At 37.9% G+C, this 21,801-nt stretch overlaps 1 protein-coding gene across 1 annotated transcript in view; it reads left to right on the top strand.

The window, feature by feature from the left end:
* Positions 1 to 21,801, top strand: part of LOC139728602 (ryanodine receptor 2-like) — a 326,287-nt gene that overhangs the window by 168,113 nt on the left and 136,373 nt on the right. The window contains exons 37-46 of the mRNA XM_071639541.1: positions 5,093 to 5,247; positions 10,801 to 11,551; positions 12,575 to 12,746; positions 13,733 to 13,819; positions 15,381 to 15,440; positions 17,920 to 18,109; positions 18,497 to 18,578; positions 19,139 to 19,260; positions 19,900 to 19,975; positions 21,286 to 21,450. Of these exons, the coding sequence (XP_071495642.1) occupies positions 5,093 to 5,247; positions 10,801 to 11,551; positions 12,575 to 12,746; positions 13,733 to 13,819; positions 15,381 to 15,440; positions 17,920 to 18,109; positions 18,497 to 18,578; positions 19,139 to 19,260; positions 19,900 to 19,975; positions 21,286 to 21,450 (1,860 nt within the window). The remainder of the gene's footprint in view (positions 1 to 5,092; positions 5,248 to 10,800; positions 11,552 to 12,574; positions 12,747 to 13,732; positions 13,820 to 15,380; positions 15,441 to 17,919; positions 18,110 to 18,496; positions 18,579 to 19,138; positions 19,261 to 19,899; positions 19,976 to 21,285; positions 21,451 to 21,801) is intronic.

Here is a 21,801-nt window from a genome sequence, read left to right as displayed (position 1 = left end):
AATTATGGAACACTATGAGAGAAATGGGTTTTCCTAGCCATATAGTGAAGCTCATTAGCAAGCTATATAAAGATCAAGAGTCTACAGTACGAACAAGCAGAGGTGACACAGAATGGTTCAAGATTGGTAGAGGTGTCAGACAGGGATGCATACTATCGCCCCAGCTTTTCAACATCTATGCTGAATGGATTATGAGAGATGCCCTGGGAGATTTCCTTGGTGGAGTGACAATAGGTGGCCAACGGGTAACAAATCTCAGGTATGCGGATGACACCACCCTGGTTTGTAACAACAGAAGAGAATTGATGGATCTACTCAGAGCAGTAAAAATAGCAAGTGAAGAGAGGGGGCTAATGCTGCATACTAGAAAGACTAAGATCATGGTTGTAGATGGAGAACGGAGTTTTGCAGATGGTGTCTTTTCTCTAGATGGTGATGCCATTGAAGAGGTGGAAAGCTTCGAGTTCCTGGGTTCCATCATAAACACCAAAGGGGACTGCTCACAGGAGATTAAACGAAGACTAGCAATGGCCCGGAATATGGTACAAAGTATGACAAAGCTCTGGAAAAGTAAACTCCCTTCCTCCCTCAAGGTCCGGCTACTAAGATCTACAGCCTTTGCCGTGGCATCATATGGCTCAGAATCCTGGACAATGAAGTCAGCAGACAAGAAGAGACTGGATTCGTTTGAGATGTGGTGCTATCGTAGGATACTGAGGATACCATGGAAAGAAAGAAGAACAAATACATGGGTGCTAGAGGAGCTTGGAGTGGAAAAGAAACTACGGGCTGATATTGTGGCCAGAAAATTGACATATTTTGGCCATGCTACCAGACATCACTGCCTGCAGAAAACAATCATCCAGGGAATGGTTGAGGGAAAACGTAAAAGAGGAAGACCCGCAGCAAGCTGGCTTGATGACATCAAACAGGTGACTGGAGCAAGCATTACAGAGGCTACCAGAGCTGCCGCTGACCGCAGACAATGGCGTTCTCTCATCCGAACCACACCTGCATATTTGTATGCTACGTGACAAGAGAGAGAGATCTTCATGGAACATAGTATATATTATGCATGTACTGACTGGAAGTGATTATCTAGGGAATTTGGGGTTCATGGGGTCAAAGGTCAAGGGCAACACTTCAAAATTTTACTATTTCCCTCATATTTATGCAATGCCAGCAGGACTTAAACTTGGTGTATGCATGTATAACCCAAAATAGAGATTCTCTGGCAATTTTTTTTTTTTTTTGCCAAAAAGGTCAAAGATCAAGGATCAAGAGAAAGTGCTGAACTTGCTTCTTCCTCCATGTCTCGGAAGTGGCTCATGGTATCTTGAAACTTAGTACATATTTATGCATGTTCTGCCTGACAGTGATTCTCTTATGAATTTTAGGGTCAAAGGCCAGATGAAAATGGTAACAATTTTCTACTCAATACAAAAATTGCACTTTTTCTCCATACCTTGAAAATTACTTAATGCATAAACTTATGAAAGGGCCAAAGTCAAGTTAAAGTCCTAAAATTCCCAAATACATGCTCTCCTATTCATCCAATTAGACCTAGGTCAAGGAAGGTGACCATTTTGAATTTTGAATGGAAACAATGTCATTATCGTTTTCAAATTCCCAGTAACAGGGCATTTAATCTTGTTGCTTTCGCGTGGCCTTTCTTTCTATGATATACAAGAAGTAAATTTGTTATTGCTTTCAGCAATAACAAATTGGGGCCCGTTTATCTATATCATGACGAACCTCCGGAATAACGAACCTTTGGGGGAAAAAATGAACCTTCGGAATAATAAACTATAACTACTATTGTTATATTGTACAAGCTTTAACGCCGACATCTATTAACCTACTATATTACTACTTTCACTCTTTGAAAGGAAACACGCCAACAACCAACGACACAACAGGAATGGAAACAATGGCATTATCGTTTTCAAATTCCCAGTAACAGGGCATTTAATCTTGTTGCTTTCGCGTGGCCTTTCTTTCTATAATATACAAGAAGTAAATGTGTTATTGCTTTCAGCAATAACTAATTTGGGCCCGTTTATCTATATCATGACGAATCTCCGGAATAATGAACCTTTGGGGGAAAAAATGAACCTTCGGAATAATAAACTGTGACCAATATTGTTATATTGTACAAGCTTTAACGCCGACATCTATTAACCTACTACTACTTTCACTCTTTGAAAGGAAACACGCCAACAACCAACGACACAACAGGAATGGAAACAATGTCATTATTGTTTTCAAATTCCCAGTAACAGAGCATTAATCTTGTTACTTTCGCGTGGCCATTCTTTCTATAATATACAATAAGTAAATTTGTTATTGCTTTCAGCCGGCAGCATAGCTTTCGATGGTTTGTGATATCATTAGAATTAAAACATTGAGCTCTCCATAGCTGACAATTGTAAAGTAGTAGCCCGCCAAAGTTGGATTACCTTTTTTTGATACGCACTGTATAACCTGAAAAAAAAAACAGATTTATTGGGTTTTTATCAATTGTACATTATAGCCACTCAAATAATGATGTATTGTTTGAGTTAGTCTTCGTACACCACTTAATTACCAACTGCTAATAGTAGTCGTAATCTTCGTTGTAATATTAAACTAGAAATGTCGCTATGACGACTGGTATGCCTCCGCCATAATGCATGATTCTCCTAATAGGTCTATAGTACATGTGGACAATGTGTGATTACATTTTCACAAAATTGGCAAAATATTATAATGGCATGTTTGTCACAAATGTGTTGAATGGTCACCTTCCTTGACCTAGGTTTAATTGGATGAATAGGAGAGCATGTATTTCACTTGATCTTTGACCTTTGACCTATCGTAGATTTTTTTTTTTGGGGGGGGATGCACGGGGACCATTTCTGAAGAATTTATGATGTAACCCAGTATGGGCCGACATGAACTACACAGATACTTCCCTTCATTTTGTTATAAAAAAATAAGATAGCCATGTTTCATTTTAAACTCTGAAAGGTCATTTAACAAGTTCTTTATTTCTTAGCGCTTTTAGCATAAGATTCTTCTTTTTTTTCACTTTAATCTTACAATAAGAGGAAACTGTCACGTAATTTTTTTTCTTTAACTTTTTAATATCAGATAAGTTGTGATTAATTTCACGTTCTTGGAGGGAATCCAAAAAGACAAGAAACTGTTCATATGGGAAGCTGAATGGATTGAGTTTGGTAACACAGAATAGAAAAAAAAAACATTTTTATTTCATATAAGGAATAGAAAGTGTAATTTTTCTTTCTTTCTTCGCCGATTTCGATGAGATTTGATCAATAGATAGCAGTGATCTACAACAAACCCCACATACAGAACCTACGCAATTGCGCGCGGAGACATTGTAACCCTTCAATATTGCTGTAAAACCTATTGAACCATATCCCCTTTAATGTCGTGTAACTTTTAAAGGAATTGATGTATTGGAAAGCCGTTTTTACATGATAATAGCTATGTTTTGGGGATAATTATAGGAAAATTCAAATGTTATTTGTAAATGCATATTAAATGTATGGAAAAGAACATTATAACCAAATTCCCTATCTTTTTAGAAAAATGCTAAAAAACATAATTCCTTCCTTAATATTTCATGACAACATCTATCTATCCCATCAAATGGGGTATCAGCTTGTAGGAAATTTAATTCTCTTCAAAATGATACCATTTTTATGGTAATTTGTTATTCCTAACTAAAGTTATTCAAAAATAATCCGTCTCCTAGCAACGGGCGGCGCCCATCTTAGAAATATGCAAATTAGACGCGCGCGCAACCTTTTTTTCCGCTGGCGACAACCGGATTCGGAAAATACAGGTTCTGACGATCTCCGAACATATCGTAGAATTTTGTTTTAAGGGGGGTGCACGGGGACCCTTTCTGGCTGCTAGACTAGTATGAGTGGGTGAAGTTCTACCTATCAACTTTTAGGCGCAAATGCTCAAGGTCAAAGGTGAAGGTCAAATGCTCAAAATTTCACTATTTCCCCCTATATCTATGCAATGCCTGGAGGTATTTTCTTGAAACTTTATAGTGTATACATGAACTACCAAATAAAGATTCCCCAGAAAGAGTTTTGGGTCATGAGGTCAAAGGTCAAGGGTCAAAGGTCAAGTGAAAGTGTTAAAATTTCACTTCTTACTCCATATCTCACAAGTATTTCAAGGTATCTTCATGGAACTTAGTATATATGCATTTACTGACTGGCAGTCATCATGCAGGGAATTAAGGGGTCATAGCTCAAAGGTCGGGGGGTCAAAGGTCAAGGTCAACTTATCAAAATGCTATTATTTCCCTCTTATCTATACAATGCCTACAGGATTTTTTTCCTGAAACTTAATTAAGTGTATGCATGTATTACCTAATACAGATTGTCTTGGAAGTTTCTTGCCAAAAGGTCAAAGGTCAAAGGTCAAGTAAAAGTGCTGAATTTCACTTTTTATTTAAACTTATAAAAGGGTCAAAAGTTGGGTACAAATCCTCAAATCCCCAAATACCTGCACTCTTAGGCATTATAGCCATTCATCCAAATAAACCTAGTTCAAGGAAAGTGAACATTCAATGCATTTGTGACAAACCTGTCATTTTAATATTTTGCCAATTATGTGAAACTGTCATCACACATTGTCAAGACATTGTGTTATACTGTAGACCTATTCAGAGAACCATGCATTATGGCGGAGGCATACCAGTCGCCATAGCGACATTTCTATTTCATATCATATCTCTAACCAATATTGAATAGACCTTGTAGCCACTTCTAAACATTTAGTACTGTTTTATATGGAGGCTGAGATAATTTTCCCATGTCATATGTGTTACTGTCCAGTTGTTTTTCTGCCTTTGTTGAGTAAATGATTATGCCCCTACTAGAAGGGAAAAAGAAAATGCACAAGTACATTACTGCTTTCAGGCCTCACTTATAATGTTTGTTTCACCCAGTTCATAACTGAATTTTGCTTTGAAGAGTATCTCAAATTTGTCCATCTCTGTTTTCATATAATTTTGCCATTCTTGCCAAACTTTCTCTCCCCCCCCCCCCTTTCCCCTCCCATGCAGTGGAGAGATGGTACTCTCCATTCCGGTTCCGGTCTTGTCGCCAGGCAACAAGCGAGGCCAGTGGGTACAGCACGGCGGTCACAGCCTCGACCTGAGTGAGACCGACTCCAATGAGGGGTCCAGCAGGAGGGCCCGGTCTGGCCTCGACAAGATGGGTACGGTCTCCTTTTATCCCCTTGAGACTCCTCTCTGTCTCTTTGAATGATTCCTACAAGTTTGTGCTACCACATGTTGGGACCGCCCTGATTAACATATTCAGCTTCCCTTCTCCACTGAACCCCCTTGACGAGGTTTTTTGAATGACTTTGCTCTGTGATTTTGCCCCGCCTACTCCAAATATGAAACTACAATGTATGATTCCCTTAAAGTTGTGCATGGATATGATTTCAGTTAAAAGGCATAGATTCTGTGTTTACGATGGTTGGATTCCCTTTCATATGTAATTGTGTGTTCCCAGTACGTACTGTTGATCGCAAAGAATGTAAAGTTGTCCACGTACTGTAAAAGTGGATATTTACGCTCAACTAATTTTTTGCGCTCGGCTGGGTAAAAAGAGTTTCGCGTGTTTTTCATTCCGCGGAATCAAGACATCAACTACTGGAACATATGGCAAGCAAAAATATTTGTGTGCTTTTATTTTCATGCTAGTTTCTGGTTGCGCGAAATGTGCGAAAATTTCCACTTTTAAAGTATTATTACAGACTGTCCTGTTTTGCAGGCTCTGACAGACTTAATAATTTTATAAAAGTAATTCTTCAATTTGATATGAATACTTCTTATTAAAGCTAGTCATGATTTTTTCCCACTCTTGCCAATTCTTCCTTTAAAATGTAGCCTTTAGAGGGTCCGTGTTTTGATTGTTGCCCTAAACGAGTTGTCAGCGTTAGATCTGTTCATGCATCGATGACCCTTTACCCTGTAAAATTTAAGTTTGATATGACAGCATAGTTTTGATTGTGAGGAAATCAGTGTTGCTGTATCAAATGATGTCACCACTTTTAACATCTCTGGTCATGAACACGTGTGAAATCATATAATGCAAGTGGGATGGTGTTGCCACCACAAACTCCTGAAAACATTGGCCTTGAAGTACATATATTTTGGATTACTTTAAGGAACTGATTGTGACAAAAAAAGAGAAGTTTATTTGTCATTTCATTGTTAGGGGAAACAGTTATTTGGGATATGATCCTCGAATGTCGTCATATCATATATTCACTCAGATTAATGATAGGAAGACAAAATACTATGTTCCCCTCAAAATTTCCTCGACCTTTTTTGTCATTAACACTCATACTAACATGTTTGTTATGCATCTACAATTTGTACATGAACGTTCATATGTCTGTCTGACTGTTTGTCTGTCTCTGTGTGCGTGTGTGTTTGTGCGTACTAATGCAATTCCGAAATGCAGTGGTTACTAACGGATACCGGAGCAGTACGCTGGAGAGCGACTCAGACTTTGATACGAGTGCCCCCAGCTCCCAACCTTCAGCACCACCACCGCCCCCCTCTAACCAGCATCATAAGGGTCGCAGGCATCGGTTGCTACAGAGTAATTTTCCTGTCTTCTTGTGTCCTTGCCTGTGATTATGTGTGGAAAAAAAAAATCACCATCTGTACTGTCATTCCTTGTGCTTGCCTCCATTTTCCGCCAATGCCAAGCCTAATACATTGTAGCTGTGATAAGCAGAATTAGCCACAGAAGAAAGTGACTAGAGTTTGGAATTCATTTTAGAGATATGTCTGTGTAGCGAACAAAATCTTTAGCAACTAGAGTAGGAATATGAAAAAGAAAATGGGTCGATGTGGGGGTATGAAGTATTCAAACAAGACAATTGACATTAAAATCTAGGAAGCGTCAAAACAAACTCTGGTTTGGTTTAGATGAAATTTGATAATGTAGTTTGGACAGTCATGTCTCACTGCAGGTGTAGTAGACATTCATTAATGGCCATGTGTGTTGCACTTATTAATACATCCACTGTATACAACTTATATATGCGTGACATAAGAGACATATATGAAGTCTACATTTCAGCAACCATGCAGAGATGTACTGAGGACTTAATTTCAGCATCAGCGTAGCCAACCAATTATCAAGCATGAGGTGAATGTGTCCCTGCAGTCAGATGTGTTGCGGTACTGCGACTAAACATCCAAATAGCCCCTTTCCAAAGAAGTTGGTGTGGCAGACAAAATTCATTGAAAAATAATCAGCATTCACAATGTACCATTGATATATTTCAATTTAAAACTGCATGGTCAAATTCTAACTCAATGTGATCTCATCCTTTTTTTTTGCCATCAAATGTTAATGTGTTCTCTTCATTTTCATTTGTGATGACGTTTATTCATACAAACAATGCACATACACTCTAGATACCTGCCACCTGTTCCCCCCCCCCATCACCCAGGCTTCCCCAAAAACACAATCCACCATTTTATTGTGAGAATAATGTCCTCCGTGTAAAATTTTGTGTGCTGTCTTGTCCAAGTCAGTTACAAAACTCTCTTGAAATATGTCACTTTTTAGATTTTTTTTCTTTCTCCAGAGAAGATGTAGCTTTTGAAAAGTTTTAGCCATGATAGACTTTCATATTTTATAAGTCTTGATAATACATCAGCATGAAATGTGTTTTTCTTTCGTGGGTAACCTGCTCTATTGTCTAAAGGTACATCCTTGTGTGTGCACCCCCCCCCCCCAAAAAAAAAAAAAAAAACTACTTCTAGATAAAATTCATGTGAAATGAATGTTCAGTGAGTTAAAGGAACTAGAAAAGGTTTTATCAGATTTTTGACGGGTGATACAGGATGCTTTGTTTCAACTGGCACTACAAAAGTTTTCCTTCCTTCCATTCTTCTTTTCCTTCTTTTTTCCTTTTTTTTTCTTGTCTTCCCAAGTATTTCTTAGTTTACATGATGTCTTGTCAGTTGTATGTTCATAACATTGTAAAAAATGTATCTTTTTGAGAAATAGGAGAAACCATAAATGAAATTGAATTGAAATACTACATGCTATGTATGTGACTTTGCTTTCAGGAGAGATTAGCAGAGAAATGAGATTAATTAATATTGTTCCACAATGTCCAGCAGTGTGCATACTGTGCCCATCCCACTCCATATAGTTTCTTCATAGCCCCATCCCCTCCCCCCTCCCCCGTGCCATTGTTTCACCCTTGAATGAACCTGATAGTTGTTCATTGTTCAATGTCATTCGTCATTTTTGTGTCTTACCACCAAAACATCTTCCAGCTATTCCTGATGTGGTACAGTTGATATTGGGTGAAGGTAAAGCACTGATTGAATGTTTCATTTTGTCTCAGCCCGTGAAATACTTCTCTCTGGTCGATCCTGTCTTGCACTGGACTCTGGATATCACCTTTTTGCATTCTGATTTAATACTTAATGTCCACAGTGTCAGATTCTCGATTTTTTTTCTTCACTATTTCTGTATGTGCTGGCTCCTTCTCTCTATGGGACTGAATGAAGTATATTCCACTAATAGTCATCACCATATACATGACCACTGGACATTGACATTTAAAAGAATTGATGGGTCAACATTGCTTTTAGAAGATGTATACAGCATGTATTTAAGATTTTTCCACCTGACACTGGTAGTGAAAGTGTGTAACTAATCTTATACACACTCAAAACACTTAAGACCTACTGTAAAGTGAGACAACCTGGGCAAAAATGGTTTTCATACAGATCAAAACGTAAAGTGGCCAAGAAGTCAGTATGATTCAATTCAGTTATACTTCATCTCTATCAGACAAAAGGTTGTTTTAATACAAAGTATACATTTGACAAATGATTATGCTTAACAATTTGTGTAAAAAGTACGAGTCGTAATGTATAATACAAAATATATGTGGAAGTGAATATGATAGAGAATGAGAGGAACAATAGTGACTAAAGGTAAGCATAGTGATGAAAAAGAGTGATCTACTGAAAAGCAGAGCTTGTGCATTTGATAACTTATTCATAAGATGCAGGTAATTTAAAGGCATATTGTAGACAGTACTTGTTTTAAAGTGCAAAGGAAATACAAACATAAAATGAGATATCAATGTTACAGCACAGACACTATTCATTGATGTCAAGATCCTCTCATTTTCATAGGAGCACATGAAATGTATAAATCATCACATTACACATAGAGGGATTGTCATGCCTGATATGGTAACGTATCCAATTAAAATGCCCTGTTGTCTTCTATTTGTAAATGTGCAAATGGAATTGCAATAGATACTCATACTCAGTTTCTGCAGCAAATTTCACCACTCATATCAAGTGCATGATGGGCTTTATGAATATGTATATATGCTAATCTGTATGCAAAACTTATAACCTGCTTATTTGTACCAAGTACCTGTACATCTCCAGCTTCAAAAGCATCCGCCTGCTCTGCTTTACCTTCAAAAGTTGCTTCAAACAAACATGACTAGTAAACAATATGTATACATACATATATAATTTTTTTTTTTTTTTTTTGCTTCCTTGTTGGAAGCAAGTCGCTGTGAAAACCAGTCCTAGAATGAGTAGATGTAATTTGATATAGTATTATTTCATTTCCATCTCTGTTTATGCACATTAATACCACATTGAGAACTGTACCAAAAATGTTGTTGTCCGGCACTCTTTCGGACATTTAAATAAGGGAACTATATACTGAACTCTGAAGTTATTTTAGCATGATAAATCTCTCAACTGATATATGCACTATTGAATAGACATTTTAGATAACTTTTTTTTTTTTTAAAGAATGTATGCTTCAGGCTAAAAGTGTTCAGGATATGAGAAAAATATTATGCATAACAGGAATAAAATATTTCCTTTGGTACCATTTCTTCAGATGATCATTACAGTACAATACTAATGACTTCCTCCTCAGTTGTATCCTGCTTTACTTTTGACTGTGCAGTTATGAGTGCATGAAATAGTCAGTGTATCGTGCATTTGTGCATGTTGTATTGTATGTACTTTGCCATGCTGTAGAGCTTGTAAATCAGTCTGATTATCATACATTTGCAGGTAGTACTGTGTACAGGCTGCAGCTGTTCTATTATCACAAGATATGCATGATGCGCATACTTATATACATTATGCATTTAATATTTTCCATGTTATCTCAATCTATTCATTATTGTTAGTATCAATCAGAATAAATTTTGTCATTGAATTCCATTGATGGGTAATACTTTTGTTTGCTGTCGCACATTGTATCTGTACAGTGAAATTTAGAATTGGAGAGGGCTGCTGCAGATGCTGAAATTGATCTTAAGAGAATCTTTAGTGGGTTAAATAATCTTATTTGTTAGGTTTTCATAGCTGATGGATTGAAATGTACTCTCATATGATTGTAAAGTTTGACAACTCGTAAAATGGCTTATTCCGTCACGAGGTGCATTTTACACATTGCTACATATTGAAGTGTACCTTCCATTACATATGGGGGCATGATGCATTTATGTGGTGCGATGCTAAGTCGGTTAAGACATAAAGATGTTGGTTTGCATCCTTCTGCTTTAATAAAGTTTCCTTTCCATGATTTCAGGTACAATGTGCCCTTGATCCAGAAAGATTGCTAAAATTGAACCTAAATGCACGATGTATAACAATGTCTTCAAATCTGGAATTGTTGGAGCATGCATTTGGTGTTTCATGAGATTCTTACGATACTGTTTGTCTCTGTTCAACAGAACACAAGGTAATAGACACCGATGCCATTGATACAGAGCACAGTAGAGTGAATGGCTACAATGGTGATGCCAAAGAACTGAGCAAGAAGGAGAAGAAGAAGCTGGCATCACTGCCTCTTGGCCGCAAGATTCCAATGTCTCGCGCTGCCTCCAGCGAGACCTCCACCATCCAGTCACCGGATTCCTCATTTGAGAAAGGCGGCCCCTCCCCGGCCAAATCCAAGCGCAGCAAGTTCACCAAGAGTGCCAGCATGGACTCCGCAGCCAAGCACCCAGAGGACACCCTTGCCAAGCCCACTGGGTATGACGTCGATGGCCAGCGTAGTCCTGGTGCTGCGAGGCGTGGGAAGAAATCCGAGAACCGACTCAGAACACCAGAGTCCTCACCACCCGGCACATTGACCAGGGAGTATATACCCTTAAAACCACCAAGTGACAATGAAGGATCGGTTGGGTCTGACAACCACGGACGTCCACGACTGGCCAAACTGAACTCAATGGGCAGTAGCTTTGATATGTTCAGCAAGTCCCTTGACATAATGTCCGACATCAGCGAGGCGGACTCCATCGATCTCAGCATGATGACCAGGTACTACTACTCGGTCAGAATCTTCCCTGGACAGGACCCAACAGACATCCACGTCGGCTGGGTTACCCCCGGTTACCACCACTACAGTCCTCACTTTGACGTGTCCAAGACCAGTGAGGTGACAGTCAACATGCTTGGAGAGAATGGAGGAGTGCAGGAGAGGTAATGTAGCCATTTTTACTGTTTCTTGTGCAGTTATTTATGTGCTGAGGACTAGATCTATGTATCCCTCCAAAGAACAGGAGATGAATTGCATTTATATCATAAGTCAACTTTCTATAATGTGATTCTCAAAACCAATGCCCCATGGCAAACATTTTCTCAGCAGTCTTGCATAATGTTCTGTGTATTCATGTGAATTTCAGGTAAACTACATTGTGTATATTATCTTCAAGTTGGCATTCTTCTTAATGTACAAAAACAGTTGGAAAGTGCTGTGCAATTCATACCAAGATAACATGATGATAACATCCAGTTAACATATGACATTCAGCAGTAAGAAAATTACAATTAAGTTGAGAGAAATACAGTCAAACCTGTCTATAGCGGCCACCCAAGGGTTACGGAAAAAGTGGCCGTTATAGACAGGTGGCCGCTATAGACAGGTAATCCAACTTTGTGTGCATTGCCTACATGTACATGTATCATCGTTGTATATACATGTACATTTATGTGTGTACGTATGCACACATGTGTATCATGCATAGAACAATGCCGGTGTTTATGAAATTGTTGCACAGTACACTAGATGTAGCATGTGCACAGTCATGAATTAGTGCATTATTGTGACTGAATAAGTGATGAATGCAACGGTGGCGATCACTGAATGTTGCCCAGAAATGACTGGCATGGCTAAAAAGCAGAAAAACACCCTGAATTATCAGCTCGGCTACGGCTCCATCGGGTTTTTGGCCGCTATAGACAGGTTAAAATCTACCGCGGGAAACAAAATTTGTGGCCGCTGGCCGCGTTAGACAGGTGGCCGCTATACACAGGGTCGTTAACATGGCTTTTCTCTCGGGGGGATTTTTCAGTGGCCGCTATAGACAGGTGGCCGCTATAGAGAGGTGGCCGCTAAGGCAGGTTTGACTGTAGATTTTATTCAGCAGGACTGTGATATCTGAGGTATGGGTAGGAGATGATTCGCTAACAATCGGTATTTGTTTGGCATACTTTGAATGACAGCTCCAAGCGGAGAGACTGCTTCACTGTGTGTGTAGGAGATCACATGGACATGCTTATCACTCCAGAAGGTCGCAGGATCTCGTCCGGTCTGGTGGTTGGATGCATTGTGGATGCATCAAATGGAGAGCTGTGGTTTACCATCAACGGCAGGGACATCAACACAAAGTATCAGGTCTGTCTGTCTGTCTGTCAATCTCTTTCTTTCTCTCCCTTCCTCTTTCTCTCTCTTTCTTTATCCAGTCATAACTCGTGTTTCATTGGCTGTTTTCCTTGATTTTTATTTTAATGCACAATGTAATTATTGTGCCGGTAACAGAATTGTAGTGCAACTTGGGGAAAATCTTATGCCATAACCTGAGTTTTAAACTTGTTGTAATGTTTTAGTGTTAGGTGCCACAACATAGTGAGCCAGTACTACAATTAAGGTAGGAGTGAGCACATTGATAAGACAAAATGTATTTCTTATTTTGTTGTTGCTGTAAATATGCCCTTCTTTTACTTTAATCATTATAACCTCTCTCGTTCCTTTACATTGTCAACATGTTCTTTCTCTTATGGATGTTATATTCTGTACTATATTATGTGTTGTTTTGCACTGTAAACTGATGTACAGACTCACTGGAAAAGAGCCCTGATCGATAAGGTTGACTATGTGTGTGTGTGTGTGTGTGTGCGTGTGTGTGTGTGTTTTAACCATATTGAAATACAGCAAATGAATAATTGGAAGCAGCAGAAGAATCTGTAGCATACTGTGATGTGTATGCTTGATGTCTTGAAAATAAATGTTTTACATTATATCTTTCATCCATTTATATCTACTTTTTTTTTTTTGCTACTAATGTAGCTGTGTATACTGAAAAATGACAGTTGTATCCATTAAGTCAAGATATAACATGCTTGATATTATGTATGAACTCAGATCTCTATTTCTCTTTCTTGTCTTCTGTCAGATACATGTTGTAGTCTCAAGTTTATCATCATGTAGAGAAGTGCCAAAATACCATATCATGTTTTACATTCCTCAAGATGTGAGCTCTAAAGTTGACGGTCCTATTTGTAACATTGGTGTTAATGTCAACATAGTGCAGAGACTAAGGACACTAAGTTTGACCACCTATCTCTCTTACTTCTCCCCTGATGTTATGTGACTTCCCACAGGTGGAGCCCAAGACAAAGCTGTTTCCAGCAGTGTTTGTGAAGCCTACCAGCAAGGAGATGCTCCAATTTGAGCTCGGAAGAACAAAGGTTGGCGCTTTCTCTCACTCCACTCCCTGTATACTGACCATGTGTTTCTGTTTACTCTGTTCACTGTATGTTGCCCTTGTGCTTTCTGTCACTCCATTCCCTGTATATTGACCTTGCGTCTTCTCACCGTCTGTTCTGTGTATGTCAACCTTCAGTTTTCTATCACTCCACTCCGTATATATTGACCTTGTGCTTTCTGTCACTCTGCTCTTTGTATATTTTCCTTGTGCTTTCTCTCACACCACTCCCTGTATGTTGACCATGTGTTTTCTGTTAAATACTGTAAAACGTGATATATTCGCGGCATGAAAATTTCGCGAATTGGAGCCGATGGCCTTTCTTGCAGCATGAAATTTTCGCGAATTGCAACTGACATCTAATGCATGCCGTGTAGGCATGAACTTTCACGTGCATTTTAATTTCGTGAATGTCGGTACTCGCGAAATTCGCGAAATCAAAATTCACACGAACATTCCTCGTTTTACAGTACTCTACACTGTATATTGACCTTGTGCTTTCTCTCACATCCCTGTATATTGGTCATGTGTTCTCTGTCACTCTACTCACTGTATGTTGACCTTGTGCTTTCTCTCACTCCACTCCTCGTAAATTGACCGTCTTTTTCTCTCAGGGGCCATGGAACATTTTTTTAAGGTGAGGGGGCTGGGGTACCTTACCCCAAAGTAGTAAATATCAATGAAAGCTTGTAAAAAAAAAGTGGAGCAGAAAAGCAGTGATCTACAGAATTGAGCTAAAGAGAAAGCATAGGGGAAAAAAAGCAATCAAAATGAGACCAATTTGCACAATTAGTTTTCTGTCCTTATTCATGATTGATTTTGATATTCTTGTGTACTTTTAATGTCTTGTTTGTTTGTTTGTTTTTTGCTCTATATTCAGTATCCTTTCTTCTTTTTTATACCATTTTTTTTTTTTGTGATCTGTGCACAACTGGTTATATACAGTCAACTTCTCTATAAACCTTAAGTTAAACTGCCAGCAATCAGTTGATTGTATATCTTTAAATGTAATCTTCAATGTACCCATGACAAATGTCTGGGAGTATGTGTCTGTCTTTGTCTTCTATTTGTTTTGTTTTTTTTAAGTTTTGTTGACTGCCTTCATTTGTTTGAATAAATTATTCACATATATTGCAGACTTAGTACTAAAGTCTTTTATGTAGCATGACTTATGCCAATAAAGATTGTTGTGTAGCATATGACCAGATTTAAATGATTTCTTGGATGAGAGAGGTTTGCTGGCTGCACTTTGCTTTGGCTTTTACAAGATTCACATTGAAAGCATAGAAATATGCATGGCATTATGATTAAAAGACACACATTGTGCCCACTATAAACATTACTGGTGTACCTTGAGTCAAACTTGGAATTCCTTGGAATATCAAGTATGCATTCTGTGTAGAACCCTGTTGTTGCATGTTGGATGTCGTTTAAGATCCGTAATAGAATATGAAATGTACTGAATTGTGAGAAAATGTTTGTGTCGGCCACTGTTCCTGAATGAAGATGATGTTTGTGCATGTTTTAAAACCGTGTAAACACAGATTTTGGAGAGGAGGTCTAGTTCTTTACAGTCAGAACACGCCAGATGGAGCTCCAATCAGGTACAATGTATCACTCGTCAGTTACTCATCGATGCGCATTCCATCTACATCTATTCGCATCTTTCTATCAGCATGTGTAGGAATAGAAATAGTGCATACATACAATGTACATGTATACATCCCCTTTCCCGCAATATGGGTCTGTGTACTAATTAACCTTTAAATTGCAAGACTAATTAAACCCGAGCTGTTGTGTATGGATTATTAGTGCTGTAACGAAGTCAGATCATCTCCAGTTGGTTTGACATGTGTAATGGTATGCTTTATATAGAAAGCTGTTTATTTGCTGCTGCTGAAACTGATGCTGTTTGCTATCTGTAGCATTTGCTTTCTGCCTGTGCACACCTTAATGAGGTGAGCAATACCCATAGCAACTGTGCTACTGCAACTATTGGGATTTATGTATACATGAAGCTTCTGGGTAGAAGATGGCCCTTCATAAGTACACTGTACATCTTCACAAGTGTTATACAGTGTGTACACAGGATTTGTGTTCTTGTCCTGATTTGAAGAGGCTACTTCTACATTAGAGAGTGCATCAGTTGTACTGGAGTCAGTTATTGTCATTTTCAAATTACCGGTAATACAAATTTATAGAACACAAATTTGTTTACACTCTCTACAATGCATGCTGCTCAGGAAAGACTGACCAGCTCTGTAAACATTCATTGTAACTACCTGTTTTCCAGTTCCCCAATATTTTTGTTTATATGTATTTTTCTTCATTTGCAATAATATATAATAATGCTAGGCTTGACAGTACATTTAACATTCACTCTAACACCTGATAAAACTTTTGTTAGTCAATTCTTGTGAAATTGACCAACATGTTGCCTTAAGACATGCATTGGTGTCGTATCACATGTAGGCCATATACAGAAAAACCATTACATGGTACATTTCAAATCAATGTTAAATGCTCTGATTCCACAAAGTGTTCATAGTAACTATCAGTGATATATATCTCTGAGCATCAAATAAACCCCTGAAAGGTACAATGTACATGTAGTTTAACGTTCATATGTACAGGTATACAATTGTATATCTTGAAAGCCAGTTACATTGTACATGTACATGTAGTAGCAAAATATCACTCTTAAAGATGCTTTCATTTTTTTGTAGGCATTAATTAATGTTGCGTGCTTTTGTACAGTGAGATTTATTGTTGTGGCGATCATTCTATCAGCAACCATCTGTATATAGTTGCCATTATTTAAAGTTTACCAAAGTTGTCCATCTTACAGTGCATACTAACCTGTTATAGTGGTCAATTTATCTGTACCCTAGAGTGACTATCATGGACACCTTTGACTATACATGTATGGTACTGTGTACACATGTTGTTGTACTATCCTGTCCTCGGATCCATGATACATAGCTGTGAGTTTGTTGTTCTTGTTGACTACATTGTAGATCATTTTATATTTCAGTCAAAAAGAGTCAAGATTTTGATGTAAAGTCCTAGGGCACTTGAAGCAAGTATAAAGTACATGTAGCAGTAAAATCAATGTTTTAAACATGCTTAAAACTATATGCTGCTTTTATTGCTTTTTCTTGTTGAGAAGCTTTTACCCTAACCTGTTCAGGACAGGCTGATAATGCTACAACACACATTTCTCATATACACCTGCCTGAATATACTCGGGACTCGTCTTCAATGAGTTAAGACTAATTTTTATTTGTGCTTAGCAGCCTAAACTGCTACATGTTGCATGCATTCAGGAAATCTTGGAGGATGTCCTGCGCTTTCATTGTAGCCAACAAAGAGGCATATTTATTCATTCACAGACATTGTAAACTTCTACTGTGTTTCAGTGCTTAGATATTCTGCATAGTGTGGTAGCTGGATTGATTATATCTTTTTGCAAACCAGACAGTTACATCTTGTTTTCTTCCCATATCTCCATTATTCCACAGGAGGCTCACTGAAAAATTAAGTATCTCCATGACCTATCAAAAAAACATGAAAGGATCCCCAATTGGAAATAAGTTTTGCCTTATGAAATGAATATAACATACAGAGTACAAATCCTTGAAAGGATCCTGGAATTTTGACAGATTTTCAATAGATGTATGTGAATGTTGGAACCCCCTTGTATCTCAGTGTGTTACAGAGCAGAGCTGCATTTGAAAATAACATTGTGCATTCAGTAGTGAGGATATTGTTTGCTACACTGTACTTGCCATGTCACTCAGTTACATTGTACATGATGTAAAAAATTCCACATCCTGGATAGTGACAGCCTATGTTTACCTTCTTTGCATCATCTCAACTTTTCATCTTACATGTCGCATAGTGCTAGGTGACAACATGTTGAAATGCCCAGGAAAACAAGTTCCAACAGTATTCAGTCCAGATTTGTGAGTACCCCTTGGTACATGTAAAGAAAGACTTTGCATTAAGCAGGCATTAACTAAACTATTGTATCTCCTCATCTTGGTTGTTTTTTTTTTCCTGTCTCCTGTGGTGAATGTGTAGAACTGTCTTCCTCTGTCAGCAGCCTGGTTCAAAGGTGACGCCCACAACCCCACGCCGCAGTGCCCGTCCCGCGTCCAGGTGCAGGTCATGCACACCAACACCTGGGCGAGGGCGCCCTTGCAGACCATGAAGGTGGAAACCAAGAAGGTTTCCGACAACAACGGATGGCTGGTGTCGTGCCCAGAATCAGGTATGGCAGGCTTTCATGTCTACTTGAGAGATCACTAACATTATTTCACCTTTCAAAAAGCAGCATGCAAGTCAAATGCATTGAAGTTGTGCGCAGTGCGCCATCAAAACTGTTACAGTCAGAACAATTCTTCGTGCTTCATTCATACGTGGAAAGAGTGCCTTCATCACATTTGGGCTTTAATCAGTGTACATAAAATATTGGTTTTATTGCTGTTATGAAATTAATGAATTAAATTGATGTTGTCATGCCCATTGTAATGTCAGATAAATTCTTTTGATTTTGTTGCTGTAATGTGAGAGATTCTGTTTGTTTGTTTTTTCCATATTTGGATGTTTGTTGTTTGTACATTGGCTTCTGTGTTTGTTTGTTTGTTTAATGCATTAGTGTCATGGCTGGGAGTTCATATCCCAGAGGAAAACAGATGTATGGACATTCTGGAGCTTGTGGAGAATGAAAACCTGCTCAAGTAAGTTTCAGTTACACCATGTGAAGGCATCAAAAGTAATGTCCAGTAACATTAAATGGCCATAACATTTTGTTGAATTGTTATCAAGGTTATTACCCGTAGATATCCTTAAACAATTACATTATCTTTATGCTGCTGACCTAATGCTTGATCATCATGTAAGTTGGACAAATCTAGTTGATATACTTGTGTTGTTCAAGTTTGGACAAAAATTTAATGCCACCCAGTTCACTTTAAAGATCACAAATATTTTATTTTCACTAGTGTCAACGTACAACTCAAATATATATATATATATTGTTGTTGTTGTTGTTGCGATGACAGCAAGCAGTTTTGATTAATAGACTCTTGAGTTATGCTATGTATTTTTTCAAATGAAAACAATGATATATCTCATTTCAGATATTTGAATTTCAAATTTCCCTGAAGTATTTGATTTTGGAAATGAAAATTGGAATGAAAAGTGGACAAATATGAGGTGACTGATTAAACTGAACTAATCCAAATAAAACTGAGGTGAGGAAATGTGAATCTCTCACACATTATATTCTTTCTTCCAGATTTCACTCACACACCTTGAAGTTGTACTGCTGCGTCTGTTCCCATGGTAACCACCATGTTGCCCATGCCTTGGTCAATCATGTCAATGAGGATCAATTGATGTACTGTTTACAGTGTCCCTGTGAGTACAGTGTATAATCCTGTTTCTGGTTTTGGGGGTTTTTTGTGGACAAAGTTTTGTAGCGTATTTTAAAAGATCAGCCCATTTACAGATTAGTTTCAGAATTCCAAAGTGTGAAAATAATCATGTTATTTTGAGAGCTTCTGCTCAGAAAATTTCACAATCTTTTATACTTTTAGAGTAGCAGAAATAGTCTACATCAAATTTCCCTTTGAAAATGTCTTTCTTGGAGATGTCTGGAGGCCATTTAAATCATACGGGAGTTAATAAGCAACAATGAAAATATTTTCTTCCTGGTCAAGAGTACATATCTTTATAAGATCTGAGCTGGTGATTTGATATGAAATCAGTCTGACGGGTCATATCTGTGCCCAATTTTTCTTTGAGCAAAACTTTGATTTTGATTGTTAACATCTTCAGATCTACCGCAGTGGCCTAATCTGAAGAAGAAATGTATGATTTTTTTTTTTCCATGGCTGTGTCAAAATCTGTATGGGCTTATCACTCACACTTGGCTTCTTCCATGAATTTGATGGCGACTTTAAATAATGTAGTATATTGTGGTTGTCTATTTCTACAAAAGATGCATTGATTTTACCTGTGTTCAATCCTTCTGTCCCTTTAATACATTGTTCACAGACATCTCGGGTCCTCTGAGAAGGGGATACTACAAGCTGCTCCACGCTCTTCATCTACAAACCCACGTCAGTGCAAGGTATGGGTCTTTTATACATGGTATTGTGTTATAAAATTCTGGAGTGGATCCCAATGAAATGATTAGCAGAGCCTCATATTAAAGGACAAGTTAACCTTCATAAACATAAGGATTCAGAGAATGCAACAATAATAGTAGAACACATCAGTGAAAGTTTGAGGAAAATTGGACAATCGATGCAAAAGTTATGAATTTTAAAATTTTTGTGTTGGAACTGCTGGATGAGGAGACTACTACAGCTTGTGAGTCATATGCGTACAACAGTATAAAGAAAATGTAAAAGAATATTCAACATATTTTCACTTTTTTCACATAATAAAAGAGCACTTGACTTGCCTCTTTCTAAAGACGGGGGGAATAATATTACCCATAACATTTGTCGGTAACGAGTCAGGGGAATGTGTACTTTTTTCAAAAGATGGAATTTTGTGAAATTCTCTTTATATTTTCCTTATATTGTTGTACGCATGTGACATCTAAGTTATACATACACTGCAGTAGTCTTCTCATCCAGCGGTTACTGCACAAAAACTTCAAAAATTCATAACTTTTGAACGGATTGTCCGATTTTCCTCAAACTTTCACTGATGTGTTCTACTAATATTGCTACATTCTCTCAATCCTTATGTTTATGAAGGTGAACTTGTCCTTTGAGCATCTATTGTCACAATCATGAAGTTTGCTGAAGTCAGTGACTGGACTTTACTTATGACTGCTAACAGATAGGAGTAAAATGATAAAGTGTAGTTTTCCTGTCTCTAGTGTGTGTCTGCTGGATAGGCTATATATCTTTCTGCACATATTTGTAGTGGTCATAGTTGATTAAAAATGTAACTTACATCAAAGTGTATAATTCTCAAATCAAAATCATGTTTAGCCATGTTGTTCCAAAGAAGGTTTAATAGCATAATGGTACAGTGTATACATGTTTAAAAATTATTGTAAGCATTGACGTAATATACAAATTATTGTACTCTTTGTGTGATAATCCAAGTAATGACAGACTGATGAAATTGATTATCTTTCAAAAAAGAATAGGCTAGGAAAAGATGAAATTGATTATCTTTCAAAAAAGAATAGGCTAGGAAAAAATGGATTTGCAAATGGAATTGGCCAAAGAGGAATACTGGTACCAATGGTTGCAAACAAGCTGAGTTAGTGCCTCAAGTGTACCTACTAGTACATATAATTGTTTAGAAATTACACTATATTGATACAACAGGAATATGTTGTCTACTGTTCATTTTATGCAAGACAATAGACCCAGGATCAATTCATCATGTTCTTGTTGTGCTGTTTATTACATGCAGGTTAAAGACCCAAGATGAGTTCATTATCCCCCTGATGACTGGTGGTTCAAAGGCGATGGACGATGAACTGGACATCTCCAGCAGCATGTCCATCAAGAGAGCCCTGAGCACCACAAAGAGTGTGTCCATCAGACCACAGCTCAACATGGGACCTTCCACAGACAGGTGAGAAGAAGTGTCATGTATTCATTGTTTTCACATACATTTATATTATCATATCAGTGTTATCAGTTGTTACTTCAGCATCACATTGTCTATCCATTTGGTATGATCTGGTATTTTGTGCTTCATTAACATATGATTATATGCCTCGAGTATCATTTACATGTATGTCAAGATAAAGCTAGCAAGCGTTATGAGTGGATAGTAATGTCGAAGTCTTTGTTGTTATGAGAGACATAGTGTATTTTGCAAGATCTTCTAATGTGCACCAAATTCAACCTTAAAATAGCTGTCAGTATGCAAACAACACCAGTCAGATTTTTCCTCAAACTACAGGAGGGTTTGACAGTGGGA

This window comes from Diadema antillarum, unplaced genomic scaffold (genome assembly GCF_040938485.1).
Source record: "Diadema antillarum isolate AM-2024a unplaced genomic scaffold, OU_Dant_1.0 seq00000187_RagTag, whole genome shotgun sequence".
Lineage (NCBI taxonomy): Eukaryota > Metazoa > Echinodermata > Echinoidea > Diadematoida > Diadematidae > Diadema > Diadema antillarum.
The sequence above is the reverse complement of the archived record's forward strand: the minus strand, read 5'-3'. Positions and strand labels throughout refer to the sequence as shown.